The 26,635-nt window shown below is 38.5% G+C and overlaps 1 protein-coding gene across 2 annotated transcripts in view; it reads right to left on the bottom strand.

Moving 5' to 3' along the window:
- The window catches only part of NRP2 (neuropilin 2), a gene marked incomplete at its 3' end in the record, with an annotated part of 202,589 nt that overhangs the window by 65,629 nt on the left and 110,325 nt on the right, over window positions 1-26,635 (bottom strand). For both annotated transcript variants that reach the window (XM_081333416.1, XM_081333417.1), the window contains exons 9-12: window positions 24,344-24,693; window positions 20,027-20,171; window positions 12,277-12,393; window positions 9,367-9,519 (exon numbers count right to left, since the gene is read on the bottom strand). In XM_081333416.1, coding sequence (XP_081189542.1) covers window positions 9,367-9,519; window positions 12,277-12,393; window positions 20,027-20,171; window positions 24,344-24,693 — 765 coding nt within the window. The remainder of the gene's footprint in view (window positions 1-9,366; window positions 9,520-12,276; window positions 12,394-20,026; window positions 20,172-24,343; window positions 24,694-26,635) is intronic.

Below are 26,635 nucleotides of genomic sequence, written 5' to 3'. Positions count from 1 at the left end.
AGCTTTCTGGCTTCTGGTTTGCCACCGCCGCTGTTATGGATACTTGGAGGACGGCTCTTATCTTCCACATCCAGTTTTGCATCGCTGGGGGGGGGTCCTAAAAGGGCCGAAGAGTTGCCCTGGAGGGGCGACCAGCAAGAAGGGTTTTTTGCAGAAATGCAAGGGAGCCGCAACTCTCCCGTTAGTGCCTGCATTCCCTTCAAACCGGCAGATGAAAGACCGGCCATAGCAATATGGCCGGTCACTAGGCTGCAGATAGCCAAAGTCAAAATTACCACCAGGCAACATTAAAACATGGAAGAGACCGGGTAAGATCAACCTCTCTTATATTCCAACCTTCTTCTTTCCACCTAAATAAGCTGCTAAGTACCTTCCCCCCTGCAGAGAGGGAGGGGAGATTTCAACCATCCCTTCGGAAACAGCGGCAATTGAACCTCCAGAGGTGATTTAAAAAGAAACATTGAAAAAATGAATTGGACCTCAACTAGAACTTTATTCCTTTAAAAAAAACTTGTGGACTAAAAGCTTTTGACTATTTATTCCTTACTTCCTATCCTTATTTGAAAATTTGGCTCTGTTCTTCTAAAACAGAAGAAACAATTGAAAAGAGAGTAACAGGAAGTTCCCTAAAAGAAAAGAAAAGAATTTTCTAAGCACTTGGGGGACACCTTGTGGCTAAACCTGAAATTGCAATCTGACACCCTAAAAAAAAGAGAGAGAGACTTGGCTGACACTTTAGAAAACAAGATAAGACTAACCTTGAACACCAGATGTGAGAGTCCACCATGGAAGAAATACAAAAACAAATTTATGCTATGATGAAAATAACTTGCCAAACCTATCAGTTCTTTTCCACAGCCAGTGACGAAATAAGAGCTTTTGGGGGAAAACTAGAAAGCGCCTTGGATAAGCAAACTCAAACTGTGACTATAACTAATAATTTATCAGGACAGAACATAACAGAAGAAACTGAACAATCAAATACTCTGACAGAAGATTTAACTACTCAACAAGCTCAGACAAGAGAAAATTTGGAGAAAAACCTGACAAAATCGATGAAGGAAAAAATTTGTTACATAAAGCAGAAGGAATTTGAAGATCAAAATGACAAACAGATGGAAGAAAAAATAGACATTCCAGGACAATTACGCCAAGAGGAGAAAATAACGAGAAGATTTGGTATCTTTATCAGACCCCTCAACCCTTCAAAAATGGAGATTAGAGGGTCACTTCAATATGATACTACAGCACAAGAACTGTTTGATGACCCTGAAGCAAAGAAATGGAAAATGACAAGGCAAAGGAAAAAAGCCATAATAATATTGAAGAAGAATGGACATATTTAAGAGGCCTGAAGTGGAAAATATCTAAATAGACAGGATTGTACTTGAATTATGAGAGACTGTTTTGATGTGCAGATAAAAATACTGGCTAATTAAAAAACTTAGATGTGTGAATATCAACAGTGAAATTGAAATATTGAACCGTTTAAATGAAATTGACTAAGATGTATTTATGTTAAGAGTGATGTAATATAACTAATGTACTTGGATGTAGTGATAAGAATAAAATTATAAGCCTAAGCACGAGAGAGCAGATATAAAGGAGAAGAGAAAAGATGTATTAAATGTTGAAATGGGAGAAATTTTGGTTATTGAATTTACAGTATGTGGAAATTATAATGAAAACAAGAATATTATATTGTATTATTAACCTGTTGACATGAAAATGAGATAGATAGGATGTGTATCTAGATTATTAGGCATTGGATAAAACTGTGATAAAGGGAAGTGGGGTCACCTAGAAATAGGAAAATGAGAAACTTCAAATGTTTAACTTTAATATTAATGCAAATTAAAGCTGGGAAAATTTATAAGGTGATTGATGCCTTAAAGATGAAATGTTAAAATAAATAAAATATATAAAAGTATTGACAAATGCAAGGAAACCATTAAATAACTGATAGATAAAATAAGAAGCATGTTAATTTAGATAAGAGACAATATGTATTAAAGGAAAAAAGAGAGGAAATATTGTCTATAACAAATTGGAGATTTGTAATAACATGTGCCTGTATGAAATGGAACTATTGTAACCCAGACACCACATTGCTGTTCAAAGATATAAGTGTAATTTGGAAAATCAATTAAAAAATTATAATAATAAAAAAACGGTTTTCAGCTTTCTGTTCAAACCTGAAGAAATTCTTCTATACTCTGTTCTTTCTCAAAGCAATGAAAACTGCCTGGGTGATAGGAACTGAGATGAGATGCAAACTTCCTGGGAGATATTAAGACTAACTAGGGTGATCATGATTTGGAAAAGGCGATATTAGCTAAATTAAAGAGGGGGAAACAACTGGACAAAATCTACACAGCAGGGAAAAACCTGGCCTGACCATGCTATGGCATTCACCAACTGATCCTAAACATTAGTTTGCAAAGTTCCTAGATCAATATTAGGAATGTGAGCCAGGAAATTTGATTCCAATTCAGCTGGATATGCTAGGTGATTTTAAACAAGCCATCGAGTTCTTGATCTTATCTGCTCACATCCCATTGCAATATATACACACAGCATCTACCTTCTCAGGTTAGTATAAAGATTTGTGAAATAACGTATGCAAGACATCTTGAAGTAGGGATCTGCAGAAATTTAAATCACGAGTGGGAGAAGTTCTTAAGATCCAGTGTGGCTGGAACTATCAATGACAGTTAGAACAATTAACCAGTGGAACAACCTGCCTCCAGAGGTGGTGAATGCTCCAACACTGGAGGTTTTTAAGAAGAGACTGGACAGCCATTTGCCTGAAATGGTATAGGGTTTCCTGCCTTAGCAGGGGGTTGGACTAGATGACTTCCAAGGTCCCTTCCAACTACTTCTTCTTCTTCTTCTTCTTCTTCTTCTTATTATTATTATTATTATTATTATTATTATTATTATTATTATTATTATTATTATTATTATTATTATTATCATTATTATTATCATTATTATTATCATTATTATTATTATTATTATTATTATTATTATTATTATTACTACTACATCATATAGAAGCTACCTCTTTTCTTCATCCCGTATGGTCACCACGTAGTGCAAGAATATATATTTGAATTCAGGAGCTGTTATTTCTAAAATCCACAAGGCGATCATGCAAGACCAGGAAAAGGTACAGTTTCTTTAAGATGCCAGTTTAGAAGAACAGATAACATGCCCATGCCAGATCTGAAGCATCTTTCCTGCTTTAGATCCAAATACTTGCATACTTTTACTCTGAAACCTTTCAAATGCTTTATAAAATGCCACTAATAAGAGTACATATTGTGATTGCTGTACCTGTCTTCTTGTTATGATTACCATTTCATAAAAGTATACTAAATAATCTAGCACAATCTAGCACAATGAACAGGGTTTTGTAGGATTTCAAAAAGGTTATTTCTCAAAATAACCTTGTAGATCAAAAACTTATTCTTCTACTGAAGATCATAAATTCTGTGATCAGAAACGTATTCTTCTACTGACTAAGCAGATACTTTATCACTGATCTATGGCCCTTTCCCAAACCACCAGAACCCTATATTTATAGTAAAACATACTTTTTCTCATCACTTTCCAATAAATTCTGTATGCATTATATGTGGTCTTATAATCCCATAATGTTTTCCCCATTCTGCTACCTCATTTCATTGGGAGAAGATCTGGATTCTGAGAAATTGGCCACATAACCCACCCTGTTAACTCGGACACAAACTCTATTTAGACTCACTACCGGATAATCTGTATAAAATTGCAGGCTAAATCCTAATTCTTGACATAGCATGAAGATCTTTCACTGTAGAAGAAATCTGTCTGCATGTGAAAATCCATGGGGGGGGGGAAATCCCTCCTGGCATGAAAACTGGAGTTGTACATTCCTTTACTCTGGAGAACAGCTCATGTCCTAATCAATATGGGTGTGTAATAAGAGAGAGAAATTGCTCTGCATTCACTTTTACTAAGAGAGCTCCCTGCAGTTGTAATGGAACTTCCAGAGGGATGGTTCAGAGATAAACCTTGAAGCACAAGAAACTTGGGACTGAAAAAGGAAACATGAAACTGACGGAAAGACTATCTTGGAAAAAATGGAGTGAAGAGAGTATATAACTTAGGGAGTCCTCCAGTGTAAAAAAGGGAGAAAAGAGCTGTGGAAGAAAGGAAAGAAGAGGACGCAGGGGGAAAAAATGGCTTCCTTGCATGAACTTTAATGATCTGCTACTGGATTGCAAATATTTATCTTGCCTCATTTTTCTAGGACCCGCTCTTCCTTTTTATGACTTTGTAATTCAGTGTCTGGGTTTCCACACGTCTTCTTACAGGTACACACCATTGCCTTTATGGGAGCATTTTACTGAGCATCCACAGACTTCACACAATTAACTTGGAAGGGCTTGAAGTACTACAAAGAAACAAATGCCCTGATCACCAACTCAAAGCAGCTTTTTTTTGCTTGTTTTTTGTTTCTCAATATCTTGGGGAGGGAGAAGAAAGGGCAACTTGTCAGAGTGCAAATCCTTGCCAACAGAAAGAACTTTTATTTTACTCTTTCTGACTTGGGGTATATTACTTTGTTTTAAAAGCTATAGGATGTGTGAGCAGAAAACTATTAGGTAAAAATGGAAGAGAGACAAATAAAATGACTATTCTTCCCTGTAGTTCCAAGAGGATTTTAATGTGAAAAAAGAATGATAAAATATAATACAGGGCTAGAACATTCTAATAACAAGCATGGTAAAAATGCTTTCAAAATGTTTTGTTGTTCAGTCACTAAGTTTATTTATTTATTTATTTATTTATTTATTTAGTTATATTTATATACCGCCCTATTCCCTGAGGACTCAGGGCGGTTTACAGGGAATTAAAAATCCAAAATACAAAAATTAAGAACCAAATTAAAAAATATTAAATTAACCCTGTAGTCAGTTAAAAAAAACCCCAAATTAAAAATTCCTCCTCAGTCTGGGCCCGAGAGCTCGAAGAGCCAGGTCTTCAGGCCCCGGCGGAATGATCGAAGGTCGGGGGCAGTTCTCAGCTCCACCGGCAGCTGGTTCCAGAGGGCAGGCGCTCCCACCGAGAAGGCCCTATCCCTGGGTGTCACCCGCCGGCAGTCTCTTACCGGTGGGACCCTGAGCAGACCCTGAGCAGACTAAGTTGTGTCCTACTCTTCACTACCCCATGGACCATAGCATGCCAGCCCCCCCGCCCCCCCCCCATCCTCCACTTTCTCCCTGAGTCTACTCATATTCATGCTTATTGTGTTGATGACACTATCCAGCTATCTCATCCTCATCCTCCACCTTCCCATTCTTCTTTCCCAACATCAGGGTCTTTTCCAATGAGTCCTCTCTTCTAAATTGATGGCCAAAGTATTTGAGCTTCAGCTTCAAAAGTGGCCCCCTTGAAATCAATACAGTTTACTTTTGAATAGTAAGCTTACATTGCATTTCTCTTTCCAGTGAGCATTTCATCACATTTTACCTATGCTATGTCTAGGATGCTTCTCTTTTAATTTAACAGACCAACCCCTCTTTTCTTCAAGCTGTCAGTTCTCAAGTCTACCTTGAGAAGCAAGAAGCAAGTAGTTTAAATTACTAGCAAATACAAACCCAAGAGTCACACAGGCCACCAGGTCCTACCTCTTGCTCAGCAGAGGAATGCAAATTAAAATATTCTTTCAAAAATCTCTCTACCCTGCAACATTGTTTCCGCAGTTTTCTACAGAAGGCCTGTCTTTAATTAGAAGAAGATTGCCTCTGAGCACATATATTTTAAGTGTATACTCATGACCTTCTCATATCATTAAGGGTGCAGCCTCAATTCATTTTTCATGCACACACTTAAGCTCAAGCACCTCTATTTAGAATCTTTGGTATCTTTCATTCTTTTATGACTCTAATATCCATGAGAAAAACAATAATGCTTTTTTCATTGTTGTTTTTTAAGTGAATCTAATAAATAAATGTGCATTCCCCCCATTCATTATCTGTTTTCATTCTGTGCAGAGTTTTATTGGAACAAGAACAAGCTACAGAACCATTTTTAATAATGAACTGAACACAGGGAGATCTTTGGTTTTCTGTCCTTAACTACTACACTACCACTTCTGGTTCTTTAGTGTTGTTATTCCCAACCATCTGTTTCTCTCCCTCTTTCATAAGATGCAGAAATCCTGATTAACCTTCTCCACCAGAAGCAGACTACAATATGAGATATAATATAGCGATTCCAATCTCATTTCCTTCAATGAAAAATGAAAGTGATGCTTTTAGGAATAACTCACTTGAGGGAAAGGTTCCCCTGCCACTGAAATAGGCTGAAGTCACACAACCTATGAAGGCTTTTTAAAAAGTTGCTGAAATGCAAATAAAGCTCTATTTCAATATGGGGAACAGTCATTTGTACATGAGTATCATACTCAAATTATTTCTTTATCAAACATACTCTGAAGGGGAAAAAAGGAGACAATAATTATAAGACATAACAGGGGAGAATAAATGGAATAAAAAATTGAGTCTGGGTTATAAAAATACGTAAGTTTGCTACTTGCAAAAGGCTTATTACATTAATTAAACATTATTACAGGAAATAAGCTGGAGAGGGCATTCAGTCTGAATCTTTTATATTGCTGGAGGCCGCAGTTATTCTGTGATATTAATCTTCTAAAGCATTGTAAATGTTAAAGAGGAAAACACTGGAAATAGGAAATAGTTTCTCCAACTGCACCTCTACAGAGACCCTAACTTTGGGACAACCTAAAACACACACTAGAGGTCCAGACAGCAGTCTCAATTTGTTTCTAAACATGACAGTTCAACAAAAAATGTGGCCATGGAAACTTGAAATAGAACTTAGGGTCAAAGCCAACATGTATCAGCCTAGCAAAATCAGGGCTACTCTGAAAACAAAACAAACCTACCCCCTTTCCTGCCTTACTACCACTGTTACCCTCTTTGCTACTTTAATTACTTTTCCCGGGTCTGGCTTCCATTCTGAAAACAGAGGAAAGAAGAATTCCATTCCCACTTCAAAGCCAAACCTGAGCTTATCTGGCTCAGTTCTTTAGGAAGAGTGTAAACGTCTGTGCAAAATGTTGATTAAAAAATCTTGGGCCAGAATAAGATTGTTCTAGTGTGGTTAAGGCACCAGACTAGAAAGGGGGGAATCCCATGAGTTCAAGTTCTATTTTAGCCATGAGAGCTAGTTGAAAGACTTTGGGCCAGTCACTCTCTCTCACCTCACCGAGTTGTTGTTGTGGGGAAAATAGGAGGAAGAAGATGTGTTGGATATGTACATTGCCTTCAGTTATTTGTAAAAATAATAAAGACAGGAAACAAACAAACAAACCAACAAATAAATAAATAAATCTGAAACGAAATGAGGCAGTTCAAGTCTACATCAGGGGTGTCAAACTGCCAGCCCGCCGGCCAGTTGCATCATATGGAGGCTGCACCCACCCCAGCTCCGACAATGCAAAAAAAAAAAATCGCTATACGTCAAGACACGTCATGTGACATGGTGAGTTTGACACCTATGGTTTACATTGATTGAATGCATGGCCTCAACATGCTGTAGAATCTGCTGCAAGGCACTGGGACCCTATAGCAGGTGCTGAGATTATTTATAGCAGGGGTCCCCACCCCCAGTCTGTGGACTGGCACCAGGCCGCAGCATGCCAGCAACTGGGCCATGCAAATAAGCGAAGCCCCATTAGCAGGATGCAGGCAGCACACGAAACCACGCCCCCTCCGGGCCGCGGAAAAACCTTTCTCCATAGAACCGGTCACTGGTGCCCAAAAGGTTGGGGGCCTCTGATTTACAGAATACAAAATATAAAATTGTTTGGAAGCTAGTATTACAAACAAAGGCTGAAAGACAAATTAATCAGCGACACTCAATTTGTATAGGGCCATTTTTTCATCTTTTCTGTTCTGCTCAACAGGAAACACTATCCTTCAATTCTAGAGCCTTATAAATCAGTAAATCTAGTTGTTACCACCAACATATAGCTTACCAGGGAGAATGAGTGGTTACAAAACACTTCTCTATTAGTCCAGACCCACTAATGGGGGAGGGGAATCAACTGGATTTATTGAATATGCATGATCCTTGGGTACAGATGTAGTGGTGATCAGGACTAATGCCTTAGCAATAAAATCAAATTGTGTGAAAGATTTCCCTCAAACAGCAGGACCTACTTCTAGTAAATCCTCAGATTTGTGGTATATGAAATTTTAATGCCTGTTCATGGAAATTAGGCAAACATTTCTTTGAAGCTAACAAACGTCTCCTCTTCTTTCTATGTTCAGTGGGGAGAAAGAAGGAAAGCACAAATCCTGGAGACTGTTGAACAAGATGAAGAATGAACAAACAGACCTTCAGCTACCGGACAAACTTATATCCTCCACATTGCACAAGGACTCATATTGGGAAGGCTTTATTGTGTTCACAGAGTCTTTAAAAGACAGTCCTTTGTCTGACAACACAAGTCTCCAATGCAAATATCAGAGGCCCAGGCAAGTTGTATCCTCAAGGGAAAATTAACAATGTGCATAGCAGAACAGCAAACGATCTCCTTAGTTCCACACTGAAGGAGGATTCACATGCAAGGGAATGCACAGAAAGCAGAAGGCAAAACAAGCATCCACATTATTCAAAGTGAGACTTTGATGTTCAAACCAATACCAACTCAGACAAAAACAAGCGCACTATTCCATTTTCTCAGCACATAAGAAGCCTGCAGATAAACTGAATGCACAGGGCCCATGGACAGTTAACACATGGTTTCAATTTCCTCTCTGATGTGCAAGTATCCCTCTTGCAACAAGTGCTTGACTTGAATCATCATTTCACAACGTTCACAAATGAGAGATGGTACGCTACAGTTATAAGGGCTAAGGACTAAGAACAGGGAGACACAAATTCAGATTCCTGTTCTGAAGCTCATTTCATAACTTTGGGCCAGTTGTTATCCCATAGCCTACCTTATAGTGCAGTGGTGAAGACATAATAATAGGTGGTATGTATATGTAATGAAAACATATATTAAGAGAATCATACCACATATTGATTTATACCATGTATCTATGAATTCATATCTGTTTAAAAGCAGATAGGACTTTTTTTTTACATATCTCTTAGATTGACTTTATTGAAGCAACATAAAAACACTTGGAACTGATAAATAATTTTACAGCATTATGCCAAAAAGGCAATTTCACAGACTTTGTAATGTATTCTATAGTTCTTCAGAGATAATTTAAATACTTATTTTCCTAAGTTCACAGTTCATGGATATTTTTTCCTTTAAAATGATATGAATTGACTTACCTGGGTAGACCCCGATGCCTGGCTCTAAATGGCTAGTCCAGGTATTTCTAGAATGAAAAGCCCATGTAAATCCTGTAGACATGTCATGTGTCCAACCACAAAAATCTTCGGGAAGATCAAAGTTGCAATTAAATCCTATTGGGACCTGGAAATCTTATAAGAAAACAGTACAACATAAAAATAAGATCAAAGGAAAGTGTGTTGCTATTTAATAACTAACATAGTTGGCAAATCATAAATGGTTATAGAAATATAAAGTCTTTGCAATGTGTGCAAGCATACAAATAGACTAAGGGTTCAGATAAATCTGAAATAAAATTTTGGAATTAATTATAAAGAATCCTTCCTGTGTAAAAATGTTCTTGTTTTGAATTTACTTTCAGAAAACATAATAAGGCAAGACTTAAAAACTGGACACTGGAAGAAACTAAAAATTGCAATTAAATGAGAAAAATACTTAAATTTGACTTACAATTACAGATGAAGCAAAGCATTTTAACATTGGAGATGTTTAAGGAAATTTTTGAACAATGGACCCAGAAGTTAATTTTAGTAGTGTCTGTTTCTATAGAAAGATTGCATCTAATGGAATGTAATGGACTCCTGGGGGGGGGGCCACGCTTCTCCGGCGGCCGGATACCCTCATACCAGGATGGCTGGCAGGATGGCTGGCAGGCAGGCAGGATCACCCAGAAATTTGATGGGAAAGGGAGGCAGGAGACAAAGAGGGGTTAAGACGTTGAGTGCAAGGTGGAAAGGGAGAGAATAAAGGATGAGTGAAGAGAAGGGGAGGAGGAGGAAGGAGAATAAAGGGGAACAGGATGATAGCTGAAAGCAGTGGAAGAATAGCCACTGAGCCAAGTATATGTGTGTTTGTGCTTTTGTGTGTGTGTGTGTGTGCTTTTGTGTGTGTGTGTGTGTGTGAGAGAGAGAGAGAGAGAGAGAGAGAGAGGGAGAGAGGGAGAGAGAGAGAGAGAGAGAGGGAGAGAGAGGGAGAGAGAGAGAGAGAGAGAGAGGGAGAGAGGGAGAGAGGGAGAGAGAGAGAGAGAGAGAGAGAGAGAGAGAGAGAGAGAGAGAGAGAGAGAGAGAGAGAGAGCACATAGTGGATCCAGGTACAGAGGCGATAGCAGCGGAGCCAGACAAGGCTCATAATCAAAGCCCAGGGCAGAAGCACCTCAATCTGCACAGGAAGGACAATTGTCTTTTGACAAAGTCAGACACTAAAAGCAGCACATACACAAACCACACCCCCTGAGGTCACACCAAGGACCAGTTCCCCTATAAACCCAAAATCACTGGACCCCATTTTCTCTGTAGCCTACCCCCCAAAACAAATCTCTTTGCTTCAGGAAATAAATGGATCTCATTTCTCACAGTATGTCTAGATTTCATTTTTAATTTGTTCTTGTGCCACCCTGGCTCGTGGAACCCCCAAATTATTCTTCGAACAACTATATTCTTATTTTATTCTATTTCCCCTTTCATTTCCCCTTTTTTCTTTCTTTTCTGCACTTCTACTTTTTGCTTTACTTTTATTTTTTCAATTTATATTAGGTTTTTACTGTTGTAAGTATAATTTTAATAAAATTATTATAAAAACACAAAGAAAGAAAATAATACACAAATCATATGATGGTTTATTTTGAGGTTAAAAATCACAGCTAAATCAAAATAAAAAGAACAGAGGTTATAATTAATGTAATCCATGATGAAGTAGAAATTCATCAATGCACTGTATAATGTTTAGATTACTTGAAATTCTAGGTGAATTTTCCCAAGGCTAACTGCTTATCTGAAAATCAGCATGTCTGAAAGAAGGTTAAGTTGAAACAAGCAGATGCTTCCACACTATTTGAAAAAATGACGCAGGGGAGGGAGGGACCATTTTATCTGAAGCTACTCAAGGTTATTTCTGGATACTTTAGTATGGATATTGCTTAAGTATCCATATATCAAGCAGTTCCCCTGAAACCACTCTTAACATTAAAATAAATCAATGCAATGTTTTGTGAAGTAACTTACTCCTTGCTATTAAATAAGATCAGACTTCTGATCAAGCCTCTCTAGAGTTTGGCCTGTCATTAATAATATCATTCTGCAGTCCTGAGATTTCTTGGCTAAGAATGAGGGAGAAGCAAGAACAATCACTTAGCTGCCAACTCTTTACTGACAACAATACAAACAATCCCTATAAGCAGTCTCTAACTCACTGACATCAGAGAATTATTTATTCTCTTCTAGCCAAAGAGATGGAAAGATAGGAGGGAATGCGCATACAGATAGTCCTCAACTTATGACCACGACTGGGCCCAAAATTTATATTGCTAAGTGAAACATTTGTTAAGTGGGTTTTGCACCATTTTACATCCTTTCATGCTACAGTTAAGTGAATCTGGTTTCGGCATTGACTTTGCCTACAACCTGAACGGGGACAAATGGTGTGAACTGCAATAGCAGAGAGCAGTTTGGTTGGGAAGTGAAAGGAGTTGCAGGAAAGCAGGCAGTCAGGGCCTGAATACACTCCACAGGTTTAATGACATAATGACTCTTAGGGTCCAGAAGAGAAGTAACTCTCTCTTGAACTCAGCATGGTCAGACCATTTGTGAAGATAATCAAGAAATGGTTCATTTAAAGAAACTCTGATATAACCTTCGTCTCTCAACAAATCCCCACCAGCCTTCCTAATTATAAAAACATCTGGAAAGCCCTAGATATTTTACTCCTGACATAAAGGTTCTGAGCTGAGGCCTGCTATGTTTTTTCCTCCTCTTGCTGAATAGAGTTTGAAAACTTCAAAGCGGCAATTAAGGCACTTGATTACACAAATTTTTATGTGTGCAGCTCTACAACTCACACACTTTGCACAACTTCTGTGAAATTTGATATGTTTTGACTGGCTAAGGAAATACCTCCATTCTCCACACAACCATCACCACAATCTGTTGCCTCTTCATCAGTGGAAAACTGAGTGGTCATCTCCTCACTCTTCAACGTGGGCTTCAGTGTCTCCGCAGTGGACTTAACATCTGCAATTTAAAGAAAAGAGAAAAGAAAGGACAAATGAATGATCTCACCAGATTCTAGATCAAAGTGAGATAGCAATCATATGTGATAGGAAAGAGAATTTTAGTTCTCTTCACTTCCTATTTGTCCTCAGCTTGCCTGGGTAAATAATACTAGGCCAGTTCGTTATTGCACAACCATTTACCACTCTTTGAATTATAATCCGGCAGATCCGAAAAGGCTTCAACAAAAAGATCCAGTCCTTAGGAAAACAAGTGACTACAAGTAGCCCCTGACTTATGACCACAATTGAAATTTCCATTGCTAAACAAGACAATTGTTAAGTGCGTTTTGTCCCATTTTATGACATTTCTCACCTTAGTTATTAAATGAATCACTGTCATTAAGTTAGTAACATGGTTGTTAAGTGAATCTGGCTTCCCCATTGATTTTGCCTGTCAGAAGGTTGCAAAAGGTGATCACATGACCTGGGACACTGCAACCATCATAAATAAGTCACTTTGCTGTTGTAACTTTAAACAGTCACTAAACAAATAGTTGTGAGTTAAGGAATACCTGTATTATACATATTTACATGCCTCCAGCCCCCATTCAGAATACAACCCCAAACTTATTTCATATGACCAAGGCCAATGATGCAACCACAATTATTGAGGTCATTAACAGTGGTACACAATTAAGGGCTTTAAAACAGGTCTTCCTCAAACAATAGCACTTAGCCAATGAATAGTTCAAAAAAGATGAACAGTGCTATACTGATTCCCAGAAATAATCATTACAAGACAGACCCAGGAAAGAAACAGGTATGAACATAGAATGACATAAGAACAAGAATTAATGCCTATGGTAGCCCAGGCACCAACTCTACTCTCACATCTTCTCTTAAAAAAAACCCCTAGGTTTTGACTTAATAATGTCAGTCCCCCAAATCAAGAGAAGTTGTTTGTCTTCCACTTTTAATACATGCCATTGTCTATCAGCAATATACACCACTTTCTGTCCCCTTTACATAGGACAAGCTACCCAAACTCCATACAACAGAAGACATGGATACATCAGAAATGGCAATATTCTTAAAGCAATAAGAAAATGCTTCTATATCTTACACCTCAAGAACTTTCAAAAGAGAAAAAAATGCAATTGATGATAAATTCATTAATAAACTCGACACCATTTTTACAGATTATGAATAGATCAAAGCTTTTGCCCAACGACATGTTAACTACCAAAAATGTTATATCAAACCTGCGACATTATGCTGTTTCACAGTTCTTCTCTCTTTTCATTTCACCCTGTTCCCTTTTGTACTCTCTTTCACCAAAACATAAACCTACTATTTATGGGTTTAAACTATTATTTTTCAAAATAATAAGCTCCTATGATAACGGATTAGTGGACTTTTGTGCTGCCACAGGCCTCTTGGTTGTTTTTATTACAATAGACTTTTCACAGCTGGAAACAAGTCTATTTATTTTTTGTTGTAAATCTGAGGTCACCAGCATATACAAAGGTAAAATATGTAATGCTAACTGTCAATTTCCAGCTCACTTTTGCTTTCTGATGGATCCTATGCTCTCTTCAAAAATAAAAATGAGCATCTACAGTACACCTCAGTGTTTTATTTGAACTGTACCCACTGCATGAAATGAAGCAGAAGGGATGAGAGGCAGGATCATGAGGAATCAGTGGTTCTTAACCACTTTAACTGCTCCCCATGGATGACATTTTGTGAGTGAGCAAACCTTTTCCCACCAGCTGTTTAGCAACAGCCCTCAGCACAACCTCAAAATCTCAGGGATGCCAACTAACACAAGAAGAACTGCCCTGTATAAATAATTAAATCTTGCATATTTAAAATCTCTCTTTTTCAAAGATTTCTTTCTTTCTGTGACTGTAAAAATGCAGTCCATTTCTACCTGTTTATTTTTCTTTTCTCCTCTCCAAAACATTCCGTGTATATAAATATTCTTATTTCAAGATTATACATTGATGGTGTAGATTGTTTCCTATGGTAATAAAATCAGATAATCTGTAGATGCCATAAAACATTACTGGTTTAATTCTTCGAGGAATGTATTCAAACCCTCATAAAAGTCCCCTTTTTTGCAATGAATATTCTTATTTTGTAACTTCTTATTCTGAAACTTTCAGTAAACGGTTCTGCTAAACTGTTTCTTACAAACAACTAGCATAGGGAACAAAGGGATACCCAGCAATCAAGAGAAGGCAGATTATGTGGCCAAAAGCGTGGATTAACAGAATTCCTGGTATATGCTAAGTGGGCTATATGCATGGATCAACACAACTAGCTGGCAGCTGCCTCTAATTTGCTGTCCAATTTTGAAGGCTGAAATTAGTCTACTTTGGATCCCTTGTGTTCATGTGCCTGGTGCTCTTGAAGACTGCCTGTGCTCTTCTAAGCTTTCATGTTTTAGAACAGCACTTTGCATCTGATGCAACATAAGGTCATGGTAACAAAGACCATTAAAACCACAGCTGCATATGATCCATAAGGCAATGGGAAAAGAGGAAAGCAAATTATTCATAGATGAGTAATTATGCTGTCTCTCTGAAAACACCATGCGGACAAATACCTTTGCAAATATGAACCAAGCATAGGAAGTCTGTACTGGAAATCAAGTAGAACTAAAAAAAAAGGAGGGGAAAAACCTTCCAGATGAATTTTAATCCAAGTAGTGAATTCAAACTCTTAGCAACCAAGTCATAAAATTAATAGAAAGGTCTCCTTTTATGTGCAGGATAATAAAGTAATGGACGAAAGGCAATTAGGTTTCCCACATGCCACAGATATCAACATAGCTTCAAGTCCCTTCTAGAGACTGATTTATGGATCCAAAGGAAATAAAGAATTCTTTCATCTTTGGGCTTGGTGGTCAAGAATCTTTTTTAGGCTTGTCAAGTCTTACTGGTTTTTATTTGAACTGGCAAAGAGATTTACTGCAGCCCTAAGAAAACTGAGGTCAGGAATAATACTTTTTTTTCTTTCATAAAAGGATTAGGACACAGAGAAAGCACACACATACATTCAAATGAGCCAGTGCATAAGAACAAGTCACGCAACACTTCAAATGGCATGTCTATGAAGTTCAAGAAGATTTCTAAAGTTCTGTGGCTTTTTGTAGACAAGCACATGATTACATTTGGCTGTACAGCTCACCACTCCAGGAAACTCCCTAAGAGTGTCAAAATCAGGTTAAGTCACAAATGAATAAGATCTGCAATAACTTACATTATAAGTACTTGCCCCTTCAATTTAAAAAAAGAAAACAATGAGGTTGAACCATTTTATCCTCTTAAGAAACTTTCTGTGCAATATCATATGCTAGACTCTATAAGACCAGTGTTATCATGAAGCTCACAGATATGATATACCAATACAAATTCTAAATGAGGAATATCAAATTCTGTTCAAGTAAATAAACAATTAAAAATCAGTTTCATTGGCAGGAGTGTTATTATTTGGCAGAAATTTGCTCAATCTGTTGAGATCAATTTAGTAAAGTGCTATGTGGGCATATTAGGGAAAGAGAGAGGGGAAGACAGACAGAGAGGGAGGGAGGGAGATTTCATGAGGGTGAAGGTTCATTCTCCAAGCTTGTAGGCTGGTTTACAAACATTTTGTTACCAGGCTATGTAACATCTTCAATGGACTTTAGGGGAGAGTTTCATGTTGTAGTCCTCTCTTAGCAATAGAAGCTGGCTGGCAATCTGGGCCAGTCTCTTTCTTAGCCCTAGACTGAGAAATCTAAAAGTATCTATCTACCAATTGGAGCAGCATGATAGATTACAGTTCATAATCTTCACTGAAGAGGACTTCATCATGCAGTGGATTTATTTAGACCGATAACACACACACATTCTGACACCTTGGTCAAGCTGTGAGTACGGGAGTTTGCTACTTGGCAAACCTCATCTGATTACTTCATGCCCTGTCTAAACAGCTGTTCAGCATGTGACTCAGTACAAAATAATTCTCAGGCTTTCAACAAAATACTACACAACCTCTGAGCTGTATGATTTATAAGTTAAAATCTGTTATACAGCCATACATCTTCAAGGGTATTAACAGCAGCTTACATGAAAAGAAATTGAACAAAATGGTTATTAAAAATATCTGGGGAATCAAGAAATCCAAAGCTGAACATCAGATGCATTAAGCCCTTTTGTTTTGTACTCAGATGATTTACAGCAGGAACATAACTTTGAGAGAGATCTTTGAACATGAAAGCCCCATAGTGTGTCTGCATCCTCTGCTGGAGTAATTTAGAAGCTTTGCAGTGTCATATATGGTCAATTAGAGTTGTGCAGATTTCATAGCAGAATAAAGCAAACTTACCACAACAGCAGGGGAGACAACATGTGTTAAGAATGGAACGTATGCAAAAGATAGTCTCCCTCCTGCCGGGCAGTTTATGTACTGCAAGTGGTAGTTGTGGATCCTGTTACAAAGCTGTCAAGCAATTGAAACCAGATGTTTGCAAGTTCAAAGGAGAGAGAACCAGTCACGAGCTAATATTTGTCAATCTTCAGAAGGGAAAAAATGTTGGCAGGCCCTTGAAACAAGCCAGCTGTTGACCTAATGTTTCAATTTTTCTTCCTACCAAGTAGCTAGAATGCCAAATGCTCCTGGCCCAAGTTTCTGTAAGAGGTACTTCAGGTCTTATTACTGAAGGGCTCCAGAAATGGATCACTTAAAGGTCAAACATACAAGTCACACCATAAGTGGTCATTTACTGCACATTTAAATAATTTAACAAGATGTTTCTAAGGCAACAAAGAGAAATAAGTGCCACCATAACTCACAGTCCTTGAGAGTTAAAAAAACAATCTAGCACCAAGTTGCAAAGAAGAATGTTCTTCAAAGAGGTATCCAAAATTGGTTTAAATGCAATCAAGTAATGGTTTTATGAAGTGAGGCACAGTAAGGGCAACCGGCAGATAAATGTGAAGACCCTAGACTAGTGTTGTCTAGTCTAGTCTTGTCTAGTCTATTCTGGATCTAGCTTTGTTTTGTCTTTCTTTCAACAACAACAAAAATCCTAACCTGAAACTGATGATCAGCCTAAGGCTTTATGTAAAGGTTCTAACGGTAGATTGAAAGGCATTCAGTCAAGTGCTTCCCAGCAAAAGCATGTCTTATGAATAACATTAATGGGCGTACGATTAGGCTATAGTCTTTCTTCTAGACACCTAACATTTAGATGAAAGACCATTTAATTCAGGGGTGTCAAATTGCCAGCCCGTGGACTGGATGCATCGTGCCGAAACTGTGCTCTCCCTATTGCCAGCAATGGAAAAAAAAAGTCATGAAACGTCGTGACACGTCATGATACAGCATGTGACATTGCGAGTTTGATTTAATCATATAAGCCTCCAATTTGCAGCCTGAAATGATATTAAGTGAGACATACATTGGCTATCTTAGTGAATAAGAAGCCACAGTCCTTGCTGCTTGTATTTCTAAAATGGACATTTTTGCCAATTGGGAGTTTATTATACCAGCATATTTCTTCCATTCCAAAAATGTGTATTTATTTATTTATTTTATTAAAAATCTCATTTATTTATTTGTTGGTTGGTTGGTTGGTTGGTTGGTTTATTGGCTATCTCAAGGTAGCATAGATATTTAATGCTGCCAGCTCCCATTTTCCCCTCAATGACAATCCTGTAAGATGGTCTGAGAGATTTTTATATTCTGATTCCTGGAGAAAGACAAATGTAATAATGTCGGGCAGGATATCCAAGTTATATATCAAAATTTTATGCGAACTTTCAAAAATTCTTTCTCCAAGTGTAGCTTTCCCTTGCCTGAGCAATCTATGCTCATATATGGATACTCAGGCAGTATCATGCCTCTGACAGAGCAGCATGGAAGTTCCCACAATATCTTCCACATTGAGGCTACAATTTTTAGATTTGTGGTTCAAACATTCCCTGTCAAATAAATAAAAACACTCTGTATTGCAACACCTGACCATAACAAAAAGGGTCAGTTTATCAATTTTAACTTAAAATTGTAGATGTGTTATTATTTTCATATATATTTCATAATGCATGCCAAAGTATCATACAGTTTATTTTCTGAAAGGTAGTAACAATCCATTGAGGGAACTGCTTCTTTGGAAGTTTGTACAGACCAAGCCAATCTATACAAACAAGCTTTTTACAGATGTGGTTTCCAAACAGAAATCAAATCTTTTTTACCAGTGACATCTGGAAAGCAGACTGACCGCTAGATGCATCTTAACAAAATAAAAGAGAAAGTATAATTTTCTAGGTCTAACAGTCAGCAGTAAAAGGATTTAGTTGGTAGTGGTAGCTTGTGCTCTATTTTTTGTCATTTCAGTTAAGCCTGGAAGCTAGTGGGCTAAATCCAGCTGACGGTTTTCATATTTTATGACTACACATCAAAAGAAAGAATAAGCAGTTTCTTTATAAAATCATACGTGTAACATTTTGATTCCTTAGATTGACAGATAATTGGTCTCTCTCTCTCTCAAGAATCCTGAAATATAAGAGTTTTTGTACCTTGTGGTACAAATATCTCAAGCTGAGTCTTCCTAGTTCTTGAGATGTTCCTGTTAATTACACTGAACTTCCCTCTAATGTATGCTGCTGGGCATAGAAATTAACATAAGGGTTATCACAAAACATAGCATAAAATCAGAGCAAGGCAATAATTAAAACAGACATACAGAGTTATCAGTTTTGAGAATTACATAAAAATGCAACTCATTTGCCCAGGACAGGTGCAGGCATTAGAATATTATCCCCCACCATTACATACCATTCTTCTCATACACTTTTCATAAACATTCTTTCCCCTTCCTCCCTCCATTTTAAACCCTGATAATATGTATGTTCGCTCATATAGATTATTCTACACATGCACCCTCTTGTTCCTCTTATTTCATTGGTAGAAATGGGGAACCTTAAAGTTTTCTTTGTGTGCTGAGATTCAGAATGCCCTCCTCTCCACAAATAGGAAAGTCCTGACATCAAGCAGTCAGAAGGTGGATATAAATGAGAAGGAGAAACTTAAGAAAACTTATCTTCCTTTTTTAATCTGCACTCTGAATGCCATTTGGAAAGATTTTTCTTTTTGCTTTGAGGAAGGTGCTACAGGGCTATAGACGGTGAAGTTATGTCCCCACAGCCTGATAAGCTGTGAAGTTAGGCATAAGTTTACAAGGGAAAGGGGTTTGAACATCCATAGCCAGCCATATACAAAACTTGAAGATTCTCCAGGAAGGAGAGTATAAAACAACTTATGAACTTTTAATAGGCTGAGAATAAGCAATGAAAATAGTCAATGTTATCAAAGCCATCTTCTATTAAGGATTTTCACAGTCAATATTGCCATCCTGAAAACATAAAGCTGAAAGAGAGGTTCGCTATCATCACTATCATCACAGGAATACATACAGAAAACATTTCTATTCATTCTAGGCGGGGCAAGAATTATTCATCAGGAAGAGTGGGGAAAGGAAAATATTTGTGGTTCAATGTCATCAGTTTGGATTCCCACGTAGAAACTTAAAATTTATGCAAATGTTCCCAGGACCAAAATGGCTGAAGGATTCATGACATGAAATAGATTCATAGAGCTCTTACCAGTCCAATCACACCCAAGGACTTCTAAGCGCATCCCGATCCCTGCTGGAGACCATCTTTCTGGGTAAACTCTGATGAACTGTGCAGGAACAGGATCAAACCTTCTGACTTCAGGGGTGTCGTAGTGCATATTCCCTTCAAATATCTTTTGAGAAACAGAGGTTAAATAGGACTTTCCTTGCTTTAGAGCCATAAAGAATAAACAGATAGTAAAAGAAGCCAGCAACTCTCTGGGAAAATTAGTTATTCTTTAAAATTTACTTGAACTTTTTTTTTCTACTAAGCAACTACCGGGTCCAGTGTAATAAATTTGGGCAACCTAAAGAATGTAACAAGTTACAAAATGACCATTGGAAAGACAGAATAGAGAAATGCTGGAAAATAATAATAATAATAATAATAATAATAATAATAATAATAATAATAATAATAATAATAATAATAATAATGGTTTAAACTTGGTCTATTTGAAAAAGGACCTTTTTGTTAGCTTTCAGATAAGGATGTGCTGTTCTCTGCATCCAAATTCAAAAAGATATTTCAGAGAAGGTTTAGGGGTCAGCCACTTCCTGAAGGAAGTTGTATCTTTCTCTGAGCTTAAAAGCCACCTGTGCAATCTATGGGAAACATGTGTTCGAATTAAGAAAGCACCACAGGGAGCAACAAGGTGCTCCAGAGTATGCATGGCCATTAGCATCTCCTTATCCCACAAGCAGATTTTCTTGGGATTGTATGGCTGCTGCGTGAGCCCAGAAAGCACCAACATAAGTATATATTACTCCAGGGCACCTTTTCAGTTTGAATTCAAAGGGTAGCATTTTCATTAATAGCTTTTCATCAATTGCTGACATATTAGACCAAACCACAGAAGCTTGTAATATTTAAGAATGCACGCTGTCAGTATCATCTTGTCAGCAGATTGCTTTTTATTGAGGTGAAGCAATAACCGAAGCTGCTTTTTCAAGAATAAATGACAATACATTTATTGAATTTTACCTCTACTAGAGAAGGTAAAAGGAAAAATACCCAATACATGTTATACCAAAATTGGCCAAGAGTGTCAAAAACCACTTTCTATCTTAAATGCACTAGTGGTTGAACTATCTAGAGAAATTCTACAGTCTTTTTCCTGGAAACCTGAAAGATAAAATTTTGTTGTCATAAGAGACAAAGTAAACAGTAAACATTTGTGTAAACAGTATCATCTGCAAAACTACTGGTGAGCCTAGGTTACTTCGATTATAATTCAGTTACGTTAGCCAGGAGCAGAAATTTCCTTTATCTTGGATTTTAAGAAATGCAGTGCAATATGGATTTTCTTTGGAGATCCTCGGGGAATGTATAGTTCAATATGTCCAATTTTAGCCTATATAAACCAGGGTGTAACAGTGGCTAAGGTTTGAACTAGGCATGGGGAGACAGAGGTTCATGTGCCTCCTCAGCCTGGGAAGCTCCCTGGGTGACTCTGAGCCAGGCCCTCTTTTTCAACCCAACCTATTTCACAAAGCTGCTGTAGGAATAAATTGGAGGGTGGAGTTCTACAATACTGCCTTGAGCTTCTGGAGGAAAGGCGTGTTATAAATTAAAGCAAACAAGCTGATGGGCAAGATCTGGTCAAATCTTGGTTATATCATTTCTCACTACTATGTGACATTACCTGTGAAAAATGGAAGCTGTAAGTTGAGCAAAAAAATGACACTTAAGACTGCTAACCACTTCAAGATACAGAGATCATATGACCTCTCTACTGAAAGATCTGCACTGGTTGCCAATTGCTTATGAGCAATTTCACATGTTTCAAAACTTGCATAGCTTTGGGCTATGATCTACAGCAGGAGTATAGCCTAATCTCTATCCTGTTTCAAATCCTTCTAATGTAGCTTCAGACTACATACATTCACATCATATTTATATGGTTTACTAAAATCCTAAACTCTCTGCAGATGTTTCAATTACAGTATCTAGTTAAAGTAAGAGCAAGGTGGGCACATAATCTCACTTTCATAATTCTCAACTCTTTTATGGATCTTCATACGTGGAACACTTAGATCTCCAAGTAGTAAAGGTAAGAGCTGAGAGATCATTCTGATGAACATGATTAAAGATCTCTTTGCAATTAGGACTTCTGAAAATGGGGGTCTTCTGTGCATGCAAAACATGCAGCCTTGATTTGATGATCATGACTCACATTCAGTTCAAGGTGCAACAAAAATCCATGAAAAGCTCAACAAATCTCAATCACCCTGTATTAACTCTGGTGGCATGCTATATAAACACATCAGCTAAAGCATACTTTTTGGTAGATGACTATAGCAATAAGATGATAGGGCTTTTTTACCTTTGGTACAAGCTAAGGCAGTTATTTTCAAATAGATTTTATCTGAAAAGTAATTGAGAGGCAGGATATGGTGCTTCAGTTTCAAAATTACCCTTCCTTCCCTCTGTCTCCCTCATTCCTTCCTCTGTTAGGCAGAGTTTGTGGCCAACTGAAAAGTTCCATGTCTAAGAGCAGAATGCTGCTGCCAAGCGGGATGCAGTCCATCAGACAAACCACACAGAGTGCTTTGGCACAGGACTTGCCTCCTCTTAGCTAGATGTTGATCCCAGATATACTGACTCAAATCTGGTACAACTCTACTGACTTCTTGTGTAAACACTACTGTTAATGGTCTTCTCCTTATCCGTCCCACACATTTTTCCATCAAGTTCTAAAAGACACCTCTCTATGATGCCATATGTATTAATTCAAAGAATTGGCTAGCAGAAACTTAGACTTTGTGTTTGTCTATGATTTAGAGCCTTGGGCCTCTTGAATTAAGGCTTTTACAGTGGTGCAAAAGTTCATCTCTTAAATCCTTAACAAGTAAGAATGTCATTGGAAAACTTGGAAAAATGAAGCAGGACTTTCAGTAAGAACAATCCAAATATGGGCTCTAAAGCAAGATATATTTATCACAAATGGTCTGTACCCTCACCTTCCTCTGAATCATATGGAGAACAATACCCTACTACTCACTGTGGAGATAAAACTGAGACAAGGCAGGATACAGTGAACACCAGGGCTGTGCCAAACATTTTTTGCAGAAAGGGTGGGGGTGGGGGAGAAGTAACCAACACTAAGCCATCCTCTTGCTAAATCGGTAAAGGAAAAAAAGCAAAGGTTTCTCCTGTCCAGTCATGTCCGGCTCTAGGGGGCAGCGCTCATCTCAGTTTCTTCTCTGTATTGGTTCATTAAAAAAAAACAAAGCACAACTGCCATCATTTCTAACTGGACGCTACTTTCCTGTCTGTCTTGTTCTGTCTATCCAAGCCACTAAGACATCCCAATTTCACTTCCTACAATAGCACGATAGAATTATTGGTGAGGCGTAGGGAGCACTGGATATGGATGTAATCTCAGGCCTACATTTTCCATTTTCCCAGTCAACCAGAAACACACTTGTGGGCCAGGGGGAAAAAGGGCGACACCACCCCTACCCTATGAGTTACTGAGTTGAAAGACAAGATTTTGTTACCCAGCACCTTTGTCGCACAGACCTCCCCAAAAAGCAAACCTTGGACCAGCAATAAAACCCTATTTCAAGACTGACGATTAGGCAGCCTTGTGCACTTTTTGGAAAACCAACCGAAGACCCCAGGGAAGCAGAAGACCCTGCCTTGTACAGGCATTGTGTCTTCTAATCTCTCAACAGAGCATTCCCCAACATCTGCTGCTCTGCTCTGCTCCGCTGGTACTTATTTCTAACATCTATGCACAGTAAGGGGTCAATGGTTGCTGTTGGGCGTTTAAAGACGTATTCAGCCACGTGTGCCTTCACATGCAATCTGAAATGAAAAGGCCCAAGTGTAAATTTGCCATGTGAGGAAAAAGAGAAAGAAGTGAAAAATAGATGTCACTTTCCAGCTTCTAAGGGTTCCAGCTTTTCCACTACAGGAAGAAAGGAAGGGATGAAAGAAAGAGGAAGTACATTCGTAGATAAGAGCCTTCCTCCTTCCCACATCCTATTGAAACATGCATCTTAAATGTTTTTATGCTCCTTCAATCATTTCAGCTTTAAGCAGCTCACAAGACCTATTGCATAACCACTAATCACCAGAATAGAATAAGTTTATTTTGACTCCGAGACAAGTGTGAAACATACGACTTTGCAGGTAGAATTAAGGTTTGCACAAGGACCCTTCAAAGTGGATAGACTCCTTTGTGTCTCCAGAAGCAAGCAGCCATAATAAATTTCACCAGAAAGGAAGAAGAAGAAAAAAGGAAAAAAGTACAAATGTCCTGTAGCTCACTGTTACATTCCAGCTAAGAAGTCTTACCTTTGGCTGCATGGTCCGGGGATCTTGAATTGAATGCCAGTCTTTCCCATCCATGCTGTACGCCACTTTAAACTTCTTCACAAAAGCTCGCGCCTCTGCCACATTGATGCTGTCCCCACCTCGGGCCCCTTGGATAATCACTCCTTTCACGTTCTTAGGGAGGCCCAGGTCTACCTGCAGCCACTCCTCACCAGGCTGGGCTTGAGGGATGCGGGGGAACCATCCTGAGCGGCTGCTGACTAGGCGTGCCACACTAGGAACCCAGTGATATTCTCTGGTAGAAGAAGCTGAGATCTGAGAGTCTGGGATAAGTCCTGAAAGCATCCCCAACATACTGGAACAGGGTGAATCTGTATGAAAAGGAGCAGCAGTAAGCATAGAAATGGGTACTATGGGTATTATGTAAAATCAGTTGAGGGATAAAAATTTTGCAGTGACATAGAAAGAATAATGCCTCATTGCAATCAACTTCTAGGTCAGACCTGTCAAACTCACAACGTCACATGATGTTGTGCAACGTATCGGGACGGTTTTGCCATTGCCGGCAATGGGGTGGGCGCATTTTCCACATGATGCATTCAGCCCGCAAGCCGGCAGTTTGACACCCCTGTTCTAGGTACTGAAGTTGAGTGCAAAAGCCAGCTTTGCTTTGCTTTGCAACAGCTTTCATAGGTAGCAGTGATGATGTTACCTAGTTTGGGTAATGAAATGTCTGCAAGAAAACAGCCAAACTCAGAGAATACCAAGGACACCAGCTTTCATAGGCTACAGGGGCCCCTCAGTGGTTGCTTAAGGTACACCCTACCCCCAAAATCCTTAATCCAAACTAGCCTCTGCTTCCAGCTAAACTTTCATCCACTAGTAGCATCCTGATTGCTGTTCCAGCTCTTTTAAAAAATAAATATCACTAAATTCAAACAAACGAGAGATCAACCACAACAACTGGAGGCCATCGTATTAAACAATTCAAATGATGGTGAGGCTCAATGTTCTCTTTTTACATGTAAATTTACTTGTGGCATGTGAAGCCACAACTAATGAGGGGGGGCAGAAGGAAAAGCAATTAAATAAGCATCCCAGTGAGACTGCAACATTACTTATGACCCAAAATTTCCAGATTTCAAAATGTTAGTTGAACTAAGAAGTCATGTGAAATCTCTTTGCTATATAAAAAAGAAAAGAAAAAAGAATCAAGATGCAGTGGCTCTCCATTCCCAAATCAGGTAAAAATGTGTGGGAAGTCAGCTCCCCAGAGAAGGAAATATTAAAAGGGCAGGAAAATATATTTCCTAAAAGGATCTTAAAGAGGCAGAAAAGCATGCCCAGGTTTTCTTAATAGCCCCAAGTCTCCCTCCCCCAAGCGGAAACCAACTCTATAGAAATGCAGATGTAAAGCATTCAGGAAGGTTGAAGCTAAGAAGACTTCTAAAATCTACATACCCCTGCCCCAGGGAGGTGGGCTGGGACAGACAACCAGCAAGAATCCTAGAGTGGCACACCTAGGCTCAGGACAGAATACGTGACAAAGGAAATACAAAGCTTGAAACAGGAAATAGCTCCAGACAAAAGAGTCCAAGGGGTATAAAAACCCACTACCCACATGTGCTCAGCCCTTCTTTTCCTGTTGGATCCATCTTTCTGTCTGCCTTTCCTCTGCAATAAACTACAGCCTTCTTCCCAAAGCAGTTGCCATGTTTATTCCCCGCTTGGAGGAACCATGATGAAGACTTTTCTTCCTACAATTGCTAAAGTGAAGGATCATTGAATCCCTGATCATTTCGTGACTGCAGCCTCAATTCAACATTTGTACTGGACAATCACGGTGTGCAAAACCCAGTATCAACTCTGGGCATTTTCCAAACCTCACTTAGTCAGTCCTCCAAGAAAAAGATTAGGAAATGCAAGGGCATTGATAAAAAGCAAGACTTTGAGTGCTGTCAGTGCTGGGCAGCAAAAAACCCAAGTACTCCCAAATACTGATTAGCAGCAATGCTTAGTATGATTGCATGTCTGCTTGGAGAGCCCCAATGATGCAATAAAAAGCCTTGTTGATATTCTCCTGGTACAAAGGCCAAAGGGATACAAAACAGCATTGGAGAACTTGAATACAAATTTTTGTATTCCCTGAAATGGTAGCTTTTGAACCAATTAGGATGATTGTGAGCTGCTTGGTAAAGGAGTGCCTGATGGGGCTAAGATTGTTCTCTTTGTAATGTGGGCCATTTAAGAAGAGAATAAACCCAGTATGCATGTATGTATTGATGGGCTGACTCAGACACAAACTTGTGCATC

The sequence above is a fragment of the Vipera berus genome (assembly GCF_964194415.1).
Source record: "Vipera berus genome assembly, chromosome: 1".
Taxonomy (NCBI): domain Eukaryota; kingdom Metazoa; phylum Chordata; class Lepidosauria; order Squamata; family Viperidae; genus Vipera; species Vipera berus.
Note: the sequence above shows the minus strand (reverse complement) of the source record. Positions and strands in the feature narration are given on the sequence as shown.